The following is a 16,611-nucleotide window of genomic DNA, read 5'->3' as shown; positions in this document are numbered from 1 at the left end:
CCCCCAAGAAGGTACAGGACCTCGGAGGCTTTTCTAGGATTAAGATAATTATCTCTGTACCAGACTCCGCTGATCGTCCAAATATTTCTCAGGCGCTGTCGATCCTAATAAATTTTGAGAACGAGTCCCCCGAAAGCTGCAGGAACAACCTTTGGAAAGGACAATACTCGTCCTTGGTCACGGAAGCGTGATGAGGCTCATCGACAGATCCTTACGCTTCTATAAGCCATTTGCGCCGACATTATCAGAAACCTTGTTCCATGTTCACGTCCAATTAATAATTCCACGACGATTTACACGGGCAGCCACGCTAACCCCACGATCAACCGTGACCGAATGCCAGAGCTTTACCAGCATTCGTAAATGATTTCGACTTGCCCCTACCCCCGACCACCGTCAGGACTCTGTGGAACGTGACACTTTCAGAATGGACCAGAAGAAAAATCTCGAAATTCCAAGGTACGGACGCAGGATGCGAATACCGTCCCCCCCTCTCTCTCTCTCTCCCAGTACAAACTCTCCACGATCCTCGAGCGCGTAATCGGCTCCTTTCCTAAGTATCTACGCGGATAAGTGAGAAAACATGTCCCGAGGGAGAGAACGAGGCCGTGCCTCTTTAGGAATTCAAACGTAACTCCACGACCGACGAGAGAATCGCAACCCATAAGATTTCAAAGCACCCGCTACAAGAGAAGCGCACAGTGTTGTTCGCGGTTACCGAAATGAACGTTCGTAGGTGAAGAAAACGATAAAATTGACGTACGATCGACACGCCGATTACGCTGTACAAAAGTATCGAAGGACCCTCCACCTGGTACGAGCATTCAATCGTATACACAGAACGAGTGTACGTTAATAATATAAGGAGAAGAGTATACGAGAGAGTTACCGAGTGCAGAAGAGGGCCAGTAAGGCCCACATCGGTGAGAGACCGCATCGTGCACCCCGCCCAACCTGAGTCGCCCACTGTCACCATTAATAATACGTCTCCCGTCCCGTGATGTATCTCATCTCCGTTCTGTTCTGCCGTGTCGTGTCTTGTCGGTGTTTAGTGTTTAGTGTTGGTACTTGGTGATCTGGGAGGGGTCCGGCACACCGTGCACCATTATCCCTGCCGCGTACGTACAACTCACCGGTACACTCTCGCGCATATATCAAGTTTGACAGTTACTTTTCGGACAAAGACATCAGACTCGTCTAAGAAGATGACCCGGCGCGAGACAAACTTCGAAGGATTGTCTCGGATCGCGTGATTAATAAAATCGTACTGTATCTCTTTGTCGAATTTCTTTTTCCGACCGATAGCCAATAATAATAATAATCGGACCAAGGTACAACGGATCATGCTCGCCGCACAGTCAAAGACAATTTTGGCGGTGGCATTGTCACGGCAAAATCATTGAGAATGACGGGAGCATGACAGATATCCTTTAAGGCGCCAGGATGTATCTGTGAGAAAGGACGTACAGCCGCTACATGGATACGTCGCCCGAGAGCGTAACCCCACACCCCGGTCGAGCAACAAGAAACAGTCCAATTTCCATGTAACTCCCGTCAAGACGTACCACGTGACCGACCAGTCACGTGACTTGCCAAAATCGCTAATAAACGCGATCCCGTAACTCATTGCTATAGCGGCTCCCATGAAAATCATCGGACCCCCAAACCCAGAGCCGACATAACCTCCCTCGGATCGATCCCCGCACGAAGGGACTGACGTAAAGCCGCTACGACCGATAGGCAGATATAATTGCACAAAGGAAAGTAGGAAGGTATAGGTACGAGGATCGAGAAGGAAGAAACGTAGATAACAAAGAAGGAGGCAGTGGCCGCCGCCAAGAGGGACAAAGTCGTCGAACGGGCCCGCAGGCTTTGTCGAGCGATCGGGCGCGTGTATTTTCATAAATATAATAATTTATTTCTCTCCCGAGGTAAATCTACACGATGTTGTAATCTCGTCGTCGTCGTCGGAATAGGTGGGTCGCGGCCGTGTGTGCGTCGGTAAGGTAAGGAAGGTAAGGTAAGGGTGCGGCCAGACTCCGCTCGACTCCACCTCATTACCCGGCATTCTATGCAGAGACCGCGCTTATGGCTTATTATTGCTCAGCTTAGCCAACCCGTTGGTTCCTCCGACGGTCTCTGCGTCCCTATATACGTCTGTCTGTCCATCCATCCGTTCGTCGATCTATCCCCCAACCTCTCAGGCACCACAACCGCTCGTCTCGTTCTCCCTGTATATTCTCCGGACAGTCGATCTCCCCTGGCTCCCTTCTCATTTTATATGTATGCGCAATTATTGAGCCCGATCTTGTCTTACGGTTCATTATTGCTCAGAGACCAGACACGGCTGGCCCTTGAGCACGCTCCGAGATACTCCGCGCGCCTCTTCCTTCCAGTCCATTCTCTTGGCCGGTGCTAGACCAGTCGATCTCTGGGTACGTGAGCCATTATACGATTAGGGCACGATCTTGTCTACCGGTATTGGATAGTCAACGGAGACAGCAGCAGGGTAGCATCGTAGCGGAAGGTAAGGATAGAAAATACAATAGAGACCTCAGGGTGTACTTGGACCATACAGTTAGCCGACTGGTCAATGATACCGTAAGGATACAAGGACCGGATGACAATCGTCGAATCTTCGACACTTTCGTCATGGCACATTAATACGGAGAAATAAAAGGATTTTCCCTGACTTTCTCTCTCTCTCTCACTTTCTATCATCGCTGTACACCCTCCTCTCTCGCCACTCGTCCTTTGCATATTCGATGAGGCAACGGGCGTTCCGCAATAAATATCCTCGTATTCCGCGCGAGCGTCATACGTCGCTACGATATTAATTCCCGCTCGCGAGGCTGGCGCGTGAAAGGTCGCCTCGGGGTCAAGAGAGACCCCACTGTCACCGCGTAGCTGAAATTTAACGCGTTACAAAGATAGGCGCTGCATGTAGCACGTGCACGTGTAGGTACCACCGGCGAGGCCCCCGCGCTCGTGTAATAATCCATGTATCCCGCAGAAGACACACAGGCGCAGAGACCCGCCTACGTTTCGTAGGACGGAGGTTCAGAGTTCGATCCCCCGTAACCTACGGTAATCAGAGGCACTAAACCAGGATACTGTTAGCGGTTAGACCCCCTATCTCTCCTGTCGCCGGTACACGGCTGGTATTATTCGCGCGCCGGCACATTTGTCGTAGGTGGTCTTCTCGCAGTGGCGTCGGGTAACGCCACGCTAAACCGACGTGCAAAGCCCGAGAGTCGGGCTACGAGAAACGTGGCGCGACGCTGCACGTCGAGGCGCGGCAGCCGAGTCTCGGCCGAGGAAGGGACGCAGTTTGCGTAACGACGTTCTCGACTACTGGATTACTATCGTTCGAAATGACCCAAGAGGCTCGATTACGAAGGTACGCGAGGGATGGAAAAAAAAGGTTATGGAAACAAGGAGCGTCCTGTTGGTGAGACAGGGAGAGAGAGAGAGGGAGAGAGAGAGAGAGAGAGAGAGAGAGAGAGAGACAATTATCCTCACCGGAAATAGGATCCTTTCGCGTTTCGCGCGCCTATCGACCGACCCGTATCCGCCGCGAGGAAGGTTGAGCAAGGTGCAGCCTAACGCAAGAGAGAACGGTCTCGTCTCGTTTCAGCGGACGAGCGGGAAATTTGAAAGCAATATTTATTTTTTCCTCGATATAGGAAATCTCCCACTTTTTTGTTCTCTTTACCTCGGTACCCCTCTCCGTCCTCCTCGAACCGCCACGAAGAAGCTTCGGCTACCCTTTAACAGCTTCTAATGTTGACATACGAGTCCGATGCCGAGGTAACGGTCGGTGAATGATTAATAAAGATGCGCGGGCACGCGTGTCACCGGATATAAGGCCCACACGGCTCATCGGCTCGTTCGTGTAATGCCTTCTCCCCAACTACAGAACCGTCCACCTCTCGGCGCACATACTCCTATACTCCTGGCTCATCGAGGGACCGCAAAAGCATACGTGTACCCTCCTACCAGCCATATGAGAATCGTGCGTGTATTGTTACACAGGAATCCTTTCGTCTCTCTGTGCGCGCATGCGCGCGCGTACGTACGTACGAGGATATACGGCTATGTGGATAGGTGGATATGCAAGGATGGACGGACGGACGGACGGACGGACGGACGGATCGACATACAGCACGCGCATGAATATGTAGGATGTCTGGAAAAAAAGAAAAGTGGGGGCGGCAACACTCGATGTGCATAGTAATCGGAGCCGCGTCATACCAATAACATCGTGCCGATCGCCTAATGTTCGATCGATAACTCACGGCCTTTCATGCTGATAAGAGAAATCTACCAGGCTGAGATTTACTCGAGTACGAAAGAGCCGAGACTGAATAATATATCGCGGTAACAGGAAACTCACGTGAGATTAATTTCAACGATGACGGTCTAGCGTTCGTTTTGATAAGAATATTTTTTCTTTTACTTCTTCCTATCACGGTACCGTTCGGACTTCGATAAGAAAACTTTCGGACAGAGTTTGATTAACGATCCTCGTTATCGCTGAGAGCCGTTGCGCTCGCGAAAATTGGGATCGACTGTAATCGACGTATTTTGCCTCCTTGGATATATACACGGAGAATTTGCAATTTTCCTGCGCTACTAGTAACGTACGTGCACCGCTGAGGTGCCAATAACGCTCGGACTGCCGATTGCCAATAATTCAAGGTACGAGCGATAACGCGTCTAAGACGGTGACAGGGTCCGCACTGTACGATAGGTAAGAAATGAGAGCGTCCATGTGTTTTTGCGAACATTTTTTTTCTTCTTTCTTGTCTCCCCCTCTGTTTACACGTGTTCCGATAGTACAAAGACATTCCGATGATTTTTCTCAAGAATCCTTAAAGACTGTGTAAAATGTCGTATCATGCGAATATACATGATTGGGTTCGACAATTATTTTACACCCGATACAATTGTCATTCGGTTACAAAAAAAAAAAAATGTACACCTTGTAGAGAAATTAAAGAAATAATTTATATCATTGTTCATTATCCGAAGGACGAGAATCTCGTTTACGAAATTTGAGCAATCGTTATGTCTGTCCTTCTCTTACGCACGCAATGCCCATAAGTACGTCTCCCTCGCACTCACGGTGAACATATAAAATACCGAAAAACCTGAAAGAGCATAAGGGAGCGGAGTAAGGACAAAATTCGTAAGTGAAATAATATAGGAAAACACAAATGTTTTTTTTTTAAGTTTTCAAAAAATTATCTTTCTGGCATTTCTATCGTTTTTTTTTTGTTTTTTTTCCAGCACGGAAGCCAATAATACATAACGAAGAAATATATGTAACTCGAGAGGAAGACTTCCCGCTCGTGCGAGAATCGCGAATAACCCCGACACTACCGTGGACGGAATAGTTTCCGTCTTTTTTTTTCTCTACACCTAAGTATCGCATAGCAATCTCTAATCCTTCGACATGATTACCTTAATATGGGATAGTAACGAGACGCAGAGTTTTATCAAGCTTTCTCGTTCCCAGGCAAACTTTTACCCAGATTATTTTTCTACTCTGAAAAGGCCTAACGAAGCCTACCCAGCACGGCTGACATAGTACAGCATAAGTGAACAGAAAAAAAGGATCCTCTCACTCACCGAGCATCTTGCTGAGGTCCGCGTTGTGGAGGTCAGGATTCTCATCGGCGAGTTTCTTGCGCTCGACCTTAGCCCAAACCATGAAGGCATTCATCGGCCTTCGTATCCTCTGCTCCTTTAGACTGCGTTGAGCCGAGCTGCCAGGATGGCACATCTTGACGCCGGACGATAACGTAGGCATGCCCTGCTGATAGTCCATAGATGGAGCGGACGAGAGCCAGGACATGTCCTCCAGTCTCTGCTGAGCCGGACCGCTCAGCATGCTTGGTATCTGAAAGGGAATATAAAATCCCTAGAGATCAAAACTGGTAGATGCGCACGTCATGCCAATCCAATAAATTGAAGTCGCATTGAAACATACCGGTATGATTTGAGTGTCGACCGGCATTGAGCTCTCGTTCCCATCGATGTTCGAGTCTATGTCGAAGGCCCTCGAAGCGGGGGTCGCGTAGAGCGAGGAATGCAACGCGAGAAGCCCTGGAGAGCCGCCGTAGCTGCTCACTGGCGGTGGTGTCACTTCGCCCCGGTCATAATTGTCCAGCATCCTGAATAGAAAATAAAAGTAGACCAAAAAATAATCAGACGTCATTCCTGAGAATCCGCGAATAATTCGTGAATTTTGCCTCCCCCGTATCGTGCCGGCTTACGGGATGAACGAAAGAGCGAGGGGAGGGAAAGCGGTAAAAATAAAAAAAAAAATAAAAAAAAGAGTACAAGAGACATCAAAAGAAACAAAAAAGTCACAGATGAATGTCTCGACGTTCGAACGGAAACGACAAGCGGTTGTCATTCAAGGCAAATCGTCGTATGGTATACATATATATATATATATATATATATATATGTCCAATGAATTTTCGATTATCAAGAGAGTCAATTGCTCCCCGGGGACATATTTATAGGAGCGTAGAGCTAAGCGAGTCGAAGGATCGTCGCCGTAGGAGTCCGGCGTTACGGCTACGCCAGGGTATAATTGACTTGGGAACGGAGAAGAGGAGTCCGCACGATCCTACGGATGGCAGCGTCGCCCGCACGATTGATCTGTCAACCCCGTTAGGAAAAGAGTTGATCGACATGAATGAACCATTCAAGGCCACTTAATGGAATTCCCACGATTGTCCTTAAGGCATAATGTGACCGGGCAGGTAGGTATATAATAGTAGGAACAGCTGTCTCGTGCATTGCTATATATACGTAGCCGTACTAACCTCTCTCTATGTGAATGGCGATTATACAGAGAGTCTTGGAAATAAATAAATATATACGTATAATACAAGTGCGCGATACACACGTGATCCCATATGTACCGATACAACGCTCTATGTACTGGCGCACATGCGTGTTCCATATAATGGCCATTGTTTCATTCCGTTCGCGAGATGCTGATGGGGGCAAAAACGTAGCGGCATTTTCATTCAATAAAAGCTACCGCCACTTCGGGTAGACGTGATCCCGGCTACTACGGCTAGTCTCACTTCTTTGACGTTTACGGTGCACCGCGTGAGCGACACGCGTGAGCTGCGCGCTTTTTGCTACTTCAAATTCCCTTCGAGTGTATACGAACGATATATATTGTGGCTAATCAAAGTTTTTCTTCTCAATGTATTAGAATTTATGTATAAAACTATATTAACTATGGAAATTTTACTGTGTGCAATATCGTATGTCTGCTAGAAAGTGGCAGCAACTCCACGGCCATAGCTACTGGATATCGCATACGTTTCTCATCTTGGTGTCGTTTGGAACCCGATAACGCAACCGATTACAGTTCGATCGTGGGTTCTCGCATGCCAGACGAGTCGCGAAGTCAATGCTTAAATGCGAGATCTTCAAGGCGATCCTTCAACGTCCAACCAGGCATGGAGACGCACGTGAAGGGATTTTCGTCCTAGCGACACGGGAAGTCCAGGCCGCCGCGGGTCCCCTAATTAAAGGAAGGAGATACAGCCGTGCGTCTTGGGTCTTCTGGGGACGGGAGCAGTCCGGTGAATGCCGTGGGGATGTAAATAAAACTAAAAATGAGAAACGCGTAACGTATCTACCGCGGTAGCCATAGCGAGAATTAAATATTGGAGCTCTATGCGATACGTACTGAAGGATCCAGACACTTGTCAGGTAGACTACGGTATATCTAAATTGGTATCTGGCGAAGGGAAGCATTTTAGATTTACATCTGTGGCTGGGTTATGGATTGGTGCCGGTGAGCTACCGGTTATGAACTGTTGTTGAATCTCGACTGCACAGAGTATACGTATATATAGTCCACTCTTCGATACTTGCCCCTTGCTAATTTTCATGCTGTGATTATTGCTCGTATAAGGTTCAGGTATAAGAGGAGTTTGATTGGGATCGTGATCACGATTTATCAAGTTGGTACGATCGATCGACGATCCTTTGATGATTCGATCAGTGTTGATTTAAACGCCTACTTATATCGGCTGACTTGTATTCTGCTTGGCAATTAACGTCCCCCGTGTGATTTAGTAGGCATAAAGCGAGGCGGAACATGTTACCGATCTTGGTTGATCGAGAACGTCTTTTTCAGGGTAAATTATCGAAATTGCGAATAACGAGCTAACGCGAGAGGTGAACGTCTCTTAACAATGCCGTAATACATTAGACTTGAGAATCCTATTGTTATTGAGCGTGTCAATCGAAACAAGTGATAATGGCGGTGCGACACAACACACTATTGGTACGCTTGTAAGAAATTAATTCGACTGTTTATAAACTGCGTGCGGTGATCGGTGCACGAGAATGCTTTGAAACTGTATAATGTGGAGACCGTTGAGATTTTGATAAATTTTTTTGAAAACAAAAAAAAAAATTAATAATCAATCCTTAAATTTTTTAATGACGTAATCTTATGATCTTTCATAAATTTTACGTTAAAGCTGATTAGTGCCGTTGGTGAAAATCTTTTCTTTTTTTTTTAATATTTTTTTTCACACTTCAAGTATCCCGTGACTCAAAGTAGAAAGTATGCTGAATAAATATTCTTATACATGTCAATATTCAGACACGTAACTGACAATGAAGCGCCGATGCATTCCCGGGACAAATTTGGCGCATTTTATTCAAATAACACAGGATCAAACACACCCTCGTATAAGCGACCACGAGCAACGGAGTACGTAACTGCAGGAACTGTAATTTTGTAGGCCCTGATTAAACTTTTAAATCGAATGACCAATGCGGTTCACTTGGTAAGCGGAAGTGGCGACCCCAGTCGCTCACCTCTGCACTACTAACGTTCGATCGGTTAAGATTTGAGGACGATGCAATAGGATCTCCAAAAGCATTACACGATTTTTTAAATGAATAAAATCATTATCATTACAGGTGCTTGTAAGGATTACCAACTGCTGCGGATCCGTCGTATAAGAATTTACGTGGAAAAAATGTCACGGGAGATTGGTGAGCTCGAGTGATGGAATTTTCACTAAACGTGACACGTCCGTCGACAATGGTTACAGTTTAGAATGGAAATAATGCGTTTCTTCGGCTCGAATTAATTCCGTCGGAACTCCATAAATCCATCGGTGCCTTTCACCCCAACCTCCGCAAAATTCACGTCGCAATTCTGACTCATCGTCGGTTCCCCCGATCGTCGGGAATCGGGAAGATTTCGTGCGAGGACGAAACCGAGCGCCCGTAAATTACATTAGAGCGAGGTCGCGATGGGATTTTAGTTTCTTTTCTTTTTTTTTTTTTCTTTTTTCACCAACAACCAGAGAAGGCATTTCCGAGGGCGCATTTATTCGCGCGCGCGTGCGTATCGTGTGTTATTTTTTCTTCGCGAAACAAACCGCGACACGATTTACCAAGAATGAGCGACGCGTAAAGGCCGACGCGCAGTGTGTCGTTCGTGGAATTATTGACGTTTCCCCTGGTACAATCAGTGTTTGGAAATCGGCCTTGTTGTTTGGACTTTCGATCATCGCTATGCAAAAAGAGACTTGAGCCATCGACTAAGAAGCGTGTCTTTTTTCTTTTCATTCTATTCTGTTATCGTTGAAATTTTTATATTTCACCAGGATGTGCTGGCAGTTATATCGTATCTTGCATCTATAAGGAAAATCCTTTATCCTGTTTAATTCAGTGGTCGTACATGCTGTGCTAAACCGTAGGGAGTTCATATGAATTCGATGTGTGGACTTCCCGTGATACCATCGCGTCATGGAAATCGAACGAAAATTCCGTTGTGTATGAAAACGATGAGTGTGCCGAGTCTAAAGGAACGACAAGACTTACCGTTGCGATCTTATGAATAGAAATGACCAATGTATTTTTCTCATATCCAGCAACGACCAATTTCAAATATTGTATCGCAGGATCCTACGACCATAATAAAAGTGAGGCTACTTGAAGAAAAAAAGAAAAAAAAAATTCTATCACTTACGTAACAAATCATTGATTTTGGATATATCACAGAAATACTTGTTTATATTAATATATAGGTTAGGAGGGTCAATCGTATCGAGCGCAAATGTACAGATATGTTGATACGGGTTCGCGTTCCGTGCGACGGCCGTGAGCACCGTATGGAACAGAGCGGAACAATTTTAATGAGAACAATTTTCGTCGCCACGACGATCCGTCAAACGAAGAAAAATATTACCGTGCGAAGACATGCGTAGGGCAATAAAAGCCGAGTGAATTATACGAGGCAAAGAGCAATTCTTAGCGAAGGAATTTACAATGCAATAATACCGTCAGTTGTAATTTTAAACGACTGTACTGCAATCTTTGAGCAGCACTCTGCAGTTTCTTTTCAAACGGATCGATATGGGTTAGAGTGTAAAATTTGCGAAATACCAAAGATAACTAGCCTCGCGAGTAACCGTCAGAGACGAGCGGGAGTCCGGTAATCGAGAACGATGTAAATAAAGAAAGAAAAAGTTCTTCCAGGGTTAAGAGAAACGCACTCCCTATAGGACTTGCGCGGATCAGCGATAGTGATTGCCGATTACGTTAACCAAACAGTGGGTTACGCCCCTGTAATTTGCCTGAAGATGATCTTCCCCTAATCGGCGTACTAATAACAGGATTACCTGGCCTGACCGCGGAATCGTATACTTATCCCTAATTCGCCATATCGTTATTAATATGCAATATAATATAATACAATTCCGTGTATAGCCGATGCCGTGCGCGCGTCACAGCATGAGAATTCCTCGTCTATCCGCTAGACGGCAACCCCCCGAACAATCTGCTGGCGCGATCTACCGGGAAAGCCATAAACTAAATATCGCATAGCCGTTAATAGAAAAATGAATGTCTCACGTGTAATGCGAATAGGAGGCCTGATTGGGCTGCTCGATGTGAGTCCCACTGGTAAGGCCCTGCACTTGGTCCCTAGCTGGTGATGAGTTCTGCTGGGCTGCTGGTACAGCATGATGGTAACGCTGGCACATCTCGGCCAAATTCCACCCATGGGCATCCATATATTAGCACTGCTTCGCTTTTCTTTGGCGTACCATCCATTTCACAAGCGTTTAACCAGTATGAACACTCCCCGGTTCCTCTTTTAAACCGATACGCTCGGCCGCGCGTTAACAAAAAAGCAACGTCACTCGCGCGGCCCCTTTACCTTTACAGTTTTTGGCCTTTGAGCATCCATTACTTTCTTCGACTGTTACGATAACTCCTCCCACTTTGATATTGTCCATCCGCTATTATAAATCGGCTTAATAAATTTCTCTTTTTTTCTTCCTCTCCTTCTTTATACTAATATTTCACCTTCATAATTCACCAGGACGTCATTAAAATACCGCACGAGATATGCTGCTTCCAATGAAAATAAACAATGGGCAACGTGTCACGAGTGAGAATACGAAAGGGTTTCCATATTTAGAAAAATTCGAAGGATCTAGGTTAACTCTCGAGACGTTTCGAGGATCTTCCTCCGAACCTGCGATAATTGGAATCTCCGGTTAATGTCGATAGAACGTTAATCACAGCTCCTAACAGTCTTGGCTGTAAACTAACCTAGAAGCTACGGTTACGATACAGTTAGTCGGGGCAACGGTAACGTTGCACCTTTACCTCCCTAATTAGTAGTAACTTTCAATATGGACGCGTGAGAACTCTCATAGCAATATTACAATTCAAACGACTCGGCTTAATTATTGGCTTCCAGCATGTGGATGCGCGCGGAACGTCACCGTCCTACGTACGTACGTATACCCCTCTTTACTTGTGCGTCGCCATTAGTCTTTCTAACCTAGCTCGTATCCTTATACCTTCGTCTTTACTTTCTGACTGCAACCTTCGTCATGCTGATGTAAAAGGTAACTCGCGAGTTACTATGACGTTACTTGGAAGTTACTGCAAAATGTCGGCTGTGACGATGACAATAATACAACGGTTCGTAGAAGCGATACACTTCGAGGTCTGTGCAACAGGAATCACGGGTCATTTGACAGTTTGTAGGTAAGTTGCAAAACGCTGGTAATCACGCGTCCCTTTTCTACAAGGTTAGACTTTTGTCTGATACCTAATTAACAATTAGAATTTCAATCCTAGGCATTGAAAATTGTATTTCGTATTATTGATAAATATTTTTTTTTTTTTTCTACATTTATTTAACATACGAGTCATTCGTTGTGTTGATTAGGCAATGTTGATTATCAACGGTTTGTAAAATGGTAACGTAGTACTACGAAATTCTATTGTTTAAGACGATTTTCACGGTAGCGACACACGACACCGAAGCATTCTTGACTTTGATGCATCCATCCTTGTAATGACATCCACCAGTCGATACAACGTCTATCGTGTATCGATCTGACGTTATGATTATTATTGGGTTATGTCTTGCCACGATTGAGACCTCCGTTAGCGATACAAACATACGTAAGCATACTCGCGCATTGCTGAGGCTAGATATAAATCACTGACTTTATTTAATGCTTTCGTACATACGTTTCTACATGATAAATATTCGTCCTCAAAAGACCCATGTGAGATTTGGCTCGATCATTATTATTATTAATCTCCATTTTTCCTCCAGACGGTATTGAAGTCTATAAAAAGATTGCAGAGTGACTAAAAAAGTAATAAATCTCTCCCGAAGAATTATCCACGGTGGAATTCTGTTTTTGTATTAACTTTGCATAGAGATCGAACAGTTATTCGTACGAGCCAGTACATAACCATCTAGTGTAATATGCTACCAGAATCCCACGATATTTCGAGGTGTGTACCATTTCTCCAGATCTATAGATCAAACCTATCCTTAGGCTGCCGTTAACCGTGATTCTTCGTCCCGTCCAAATGTACTGATTCCTTTGTCCTCAAGTCCCTATCGAATGAAGACGAATTTAAGGAGAGAAATAATTTTTTAATCGAATATCCGTTATCAAGAAGGTACTGTGAGAAAGGGATTTGATAAGCGTGTCGAATAAATATATCTGGCGCAATCTATGCAAAGAAATACCATATGAAGAGGCAAATATGTAGGAGTGGCATACGAGTGTATTGCACGTACATTGAAGAACATAAGTCGTTAAAGTAATTAGCGCAAGAAGAGACTGCAACCAGGTTTAATTTTTTTTATTGATAAGAGAAAATTTTTTATTCTTAGGGAAAAATTCATAGTCCTCTATCTTGAAACCTTCTCGGACCATCAACGTCTCAACCGTCTCGCGGCAAATGATAATTCATCAATAATGATGAAAACTCGTCGCGCTCTCGTGGGGACGCTAATTAGAGGTCGTCGAATTATTTTCAATGCAACATAACCCCAGCGTAATTACTTACTACGCCCACGACACGTCGGGCCACCGAGTCAGAATGCTTTTCACGCTCATTACCCTTAGCTAGGATTTTTAATAAAAATTATTCATGGTATTTCGTACCTTTTCTTCCTATAGGCGATCGTGTGCCAAACCCTAAGTAAATCCTTCTCGCCCCCGCTACCGACAGTGAGTCACACTGTCAACGTTACAATAGAATTCTCATGAAGATTTACGGCTCATTATTGATTTCAAGGAAGACAGTGTGTGTAGGTACGAGTGGGATAAAACGTCTACGACAGATGAAAGTTTTATAAGGAAACCCTTATCTATTCTCACGCGTTCAAATAAATTCTTAGTATATTTCATCGTATTTTGTTTCTCTGTATGTTTGGCTTTACCTTCGAGCGAGTTACACTTCGATGAAAACAAAAGCGTTCTCATCGGTTCGTCAGAGGGAGGAGGGAGGCGGCGTGTTGTGTCGCCAGAACGCCCATCCTCGAGAATAACGACAGTCGCAATCACAACCCGTAAAAACACTGACTTTGAGAACTGGCGTTACGACGAGTCTTGCGACGACGACACGAGTACACTTTATTCACGTGAGTGATCCGCGCGACAGTTTCGTGATCGTATTCGTGGAATATCCTTGCGGAATGGTTAAGAAATAAAAGGAAAATGGAAAGAAAGAACGAAAAGGAAGTCCAAAAGAATCACGAAAACAAAGAGCATATATAACGTCGCAGTAGAGAAACACAGGTCGTTACACGTCGTCTCGATGAAAACTCCGGCGATTTGAAAAACTAAAAACTGACGACGAAGTAACGGTCGCGCCCGGGTTACACCACAGTTTGCACTACAGGAGGATAATCGCGTACTTCTTCAAGGAGAGAAACGTCAGTCGAGGTATTAGGTAAAGCAGCAGTAGCGACGGCAGTGGCGGCAATGGCGAGCGTCGTCGCTCGCGTGGGAGTGTGACATAATAACGTCGTACTGATCGGCGATCGGCGCACAGCGGACACCGTTCTTAACCACCAATCACAATCCTCAACAATGGTAAGTGTTTGATGTTTCACGAGCTTTAGGAATCCCACGACGAGCACCTCGAGACGATTTAAATCGAGATCAACGATAGATCGATCTTCCTCGATGTTTGATTTCTCTTGATTCTTTATTTTCTCTCTTCCTCTCTCTTCTTCTCTATACACTCCATGCTCTTGCTCTCTTTCGCGCGCTTTCAATCGTTCCTTCGCTCTCTCTCTCTCTCTCTCTCTCCTCTTCTTTTCCTCTCCACTAACCGTCTCTCCCGCTCTCTCAATTATTATCGCTCGCTGTCATGGGATTGTAACGCAACGTGCCCAGTGCCCGGCGAGCCCGGCTCGCGTGTACCGTCTTGCGTCTTTCCTGGTGCACGATTCGAACGGACTGAGCACCGTGAGGTGAACGGAGGTGACTTGCGACTCGCGATCGGCAAACCACTGCGGCTGTGCGAGCGACGGGAGAACCTTCCTTTGCTCGCTCGTTCGCTAGCTCGCTCACTCGCTCGTTTGCCTCTTGGAAGTTCCTACCTTGCTTTGCTTGCCTGCTTGGTCGCTCACTCAGTCATGCAGTCTCTGTTGCTCCCTCTTACTTGTATCCTGTAGATCCGCTCGTTCCGAGTAGTCACCTCGATACTACGCTCATCTGTTGGCATCAGGTGACTTATTTGTCGTACTTACACCGCACACCCAGCATTATAGACGGATGGCGAGTTTTCATTGGTGCTGCGGTCGCTGCACCACTTTTGTGCTTTTGACGAAACGGACTTGCGAGAAATATTTGGATTTTCATCAAAAAATTGCAAGGAAAATTAATTCGAATACTGTCATCATTTTTTTGGGGAATTTTCTAGTTTTGGAGGTACGGTTTGATTTTGAAACAATTTTCATTATGACTTGTGGGATCATTTTTTAAGACTCTTCAGCAAACTTTTTATTCCATTCTATCGCAGTATTTCTGACATTTGAACAATGGTACTTGAAACAGTTTTCAAATCACATCAAGGGTCGTTTCGTATTAACGTGACTGAATTTTCAAACAAGTGAAAGTGCGTTAAACACTCTTTACATTGTAGGGTTTAAATATGATACTTCCATAGATAAGAAGGAAGGAAGTTGTATGTGGACATGCTGAATTCGCCCTCTTGGGGTTCCTAAGACCCCGTTACATAATTACAAGCGTAGGAAGCGGATCGATTAGCACACGAAGAGAAAGGCCCTCTCTCTGAGAATTGGCTTAAGACCTATGAGAATGATTACTGGGGTCCATAAGACCCCAATGCACCTTCCCTCACATATACATAGCCTCGGAATACAATTTCAGTAAAAATGACAAGATTCGAAAAAGACAGGACCTCCCTTACAAAAATGTTTCAAATCATTCATATAAAATTGAAAAATATCTAAAACTCAATTGAGAGATTGCATAGGAAACATTTATAATATTTACAGTAATCAAGATTACCACCCCATAGTTACACAAGGAAATAAAGGTGGCAGTAATTATTCACTAAAACCAGCAGCAACAAAAGAAAAATATAAATAACGTCAGTGAGCCTTACTCGAGCGTGCATCAAAGAACGTACCGTGCATGTGCACGCGCATGCACGCGTATAATCCATGTATAATACGAGACCGTAACGCAGGTGAGTGAATACAAATCAGAATAAAGAAAAATAGAATATTTAAAAGAATGTAAACCGAACCATAACTACCTCAACCATACGCTCACGGTTCCTTGCGTCCAACTCTACGCGAAGTAGATTCAGTCCACGATATTTCCTATAAAAAAAAAAAAAAATAAAAAAAAATAAAAAAAATTCAATCCATCGACAAAAATCAAAATAATTCAAATTCATCCCGCATTACAAATACTCGTTCTCCACAAGAACGTACCCGACGCTCCAAAGACAAAATGGCACCAGGTAAACGAGTCTTGCTTCTTTTTCCTATCCCTACAATGTCTACCAGCGCTCGACGAGTGGGTACGGTATAGTAAATGTACATGGCGAGAAGGAATATCGTGGAAATTTGGAAAAATTCTAAACAAGCAAAGACGGAAAATCCGGCAAGGCAAAGAGCGAAGAGCGAAGAGACTGAGCGTAAAGCCGGCCTCCAGTGAAGCGTGCACCAAAGTACGTAGTCGATATACGTATACATACGTATCTATAGTGATAGAGGCGCAGGTGTGTCGCGATGTG

General features: G+C 45.0%; 1 protein-coding gene across 1 annotated transcript in view; it reads right to left on the bottom strand.

Annotated features, from left to right (window-relative positions):
* The window catches only part of LOC107263652 (putative transcription factor SOX-15), an 18,893-nt gene extending 4,593 nt beyond the window's left edge, over window positions 1-14,300 (bottom strand). The window contains exons 1-4 of the mRNA XM_015731097.2: window positions 13,775-14,300; window positions 10,921-11,421; window positions 5,996-6,179; window positions 5,635-5,926 (exon numbers count right to left, since the gene is read on the bottom strand). Coding sequence (XP_015586583.1) covers window positions 5,635-5,926; window positions 5,996-6,179; window positions 10,921-11,081 — 637 coding nt within the window. The 5' untranslated portion in view covers window positions 11,082-11,421; window positions 13,775-14,300. The remainder of the gene's footprint in view (window positions 1-5,634; window positions 5,927-5,995; window positions 6,180-10,920; window positions 11,422-13,774) is intronic.
* Window positions 14,301-16,611: the final 2,311 nt, after the last annotated feature.

This window comes from Cephus cinctus, unplaced genomic scaffold (genome assembly GCF_000341935.2).
Source record: "Cephus cinctus unplaced genomic scaffold, Ccin1 Ccin1_scaffold0160, whole genome shotgun sequence".
Classification (NCBI taxonomy): Eukaryota; Metazoa; Arthropoda; class Insecta; order Hymenoptera; family Cephidae; genus Cephus; species Cephus cinctus.
This window is presented reverse-complemented; position numbering and strand designations above follow the sequence as displayed.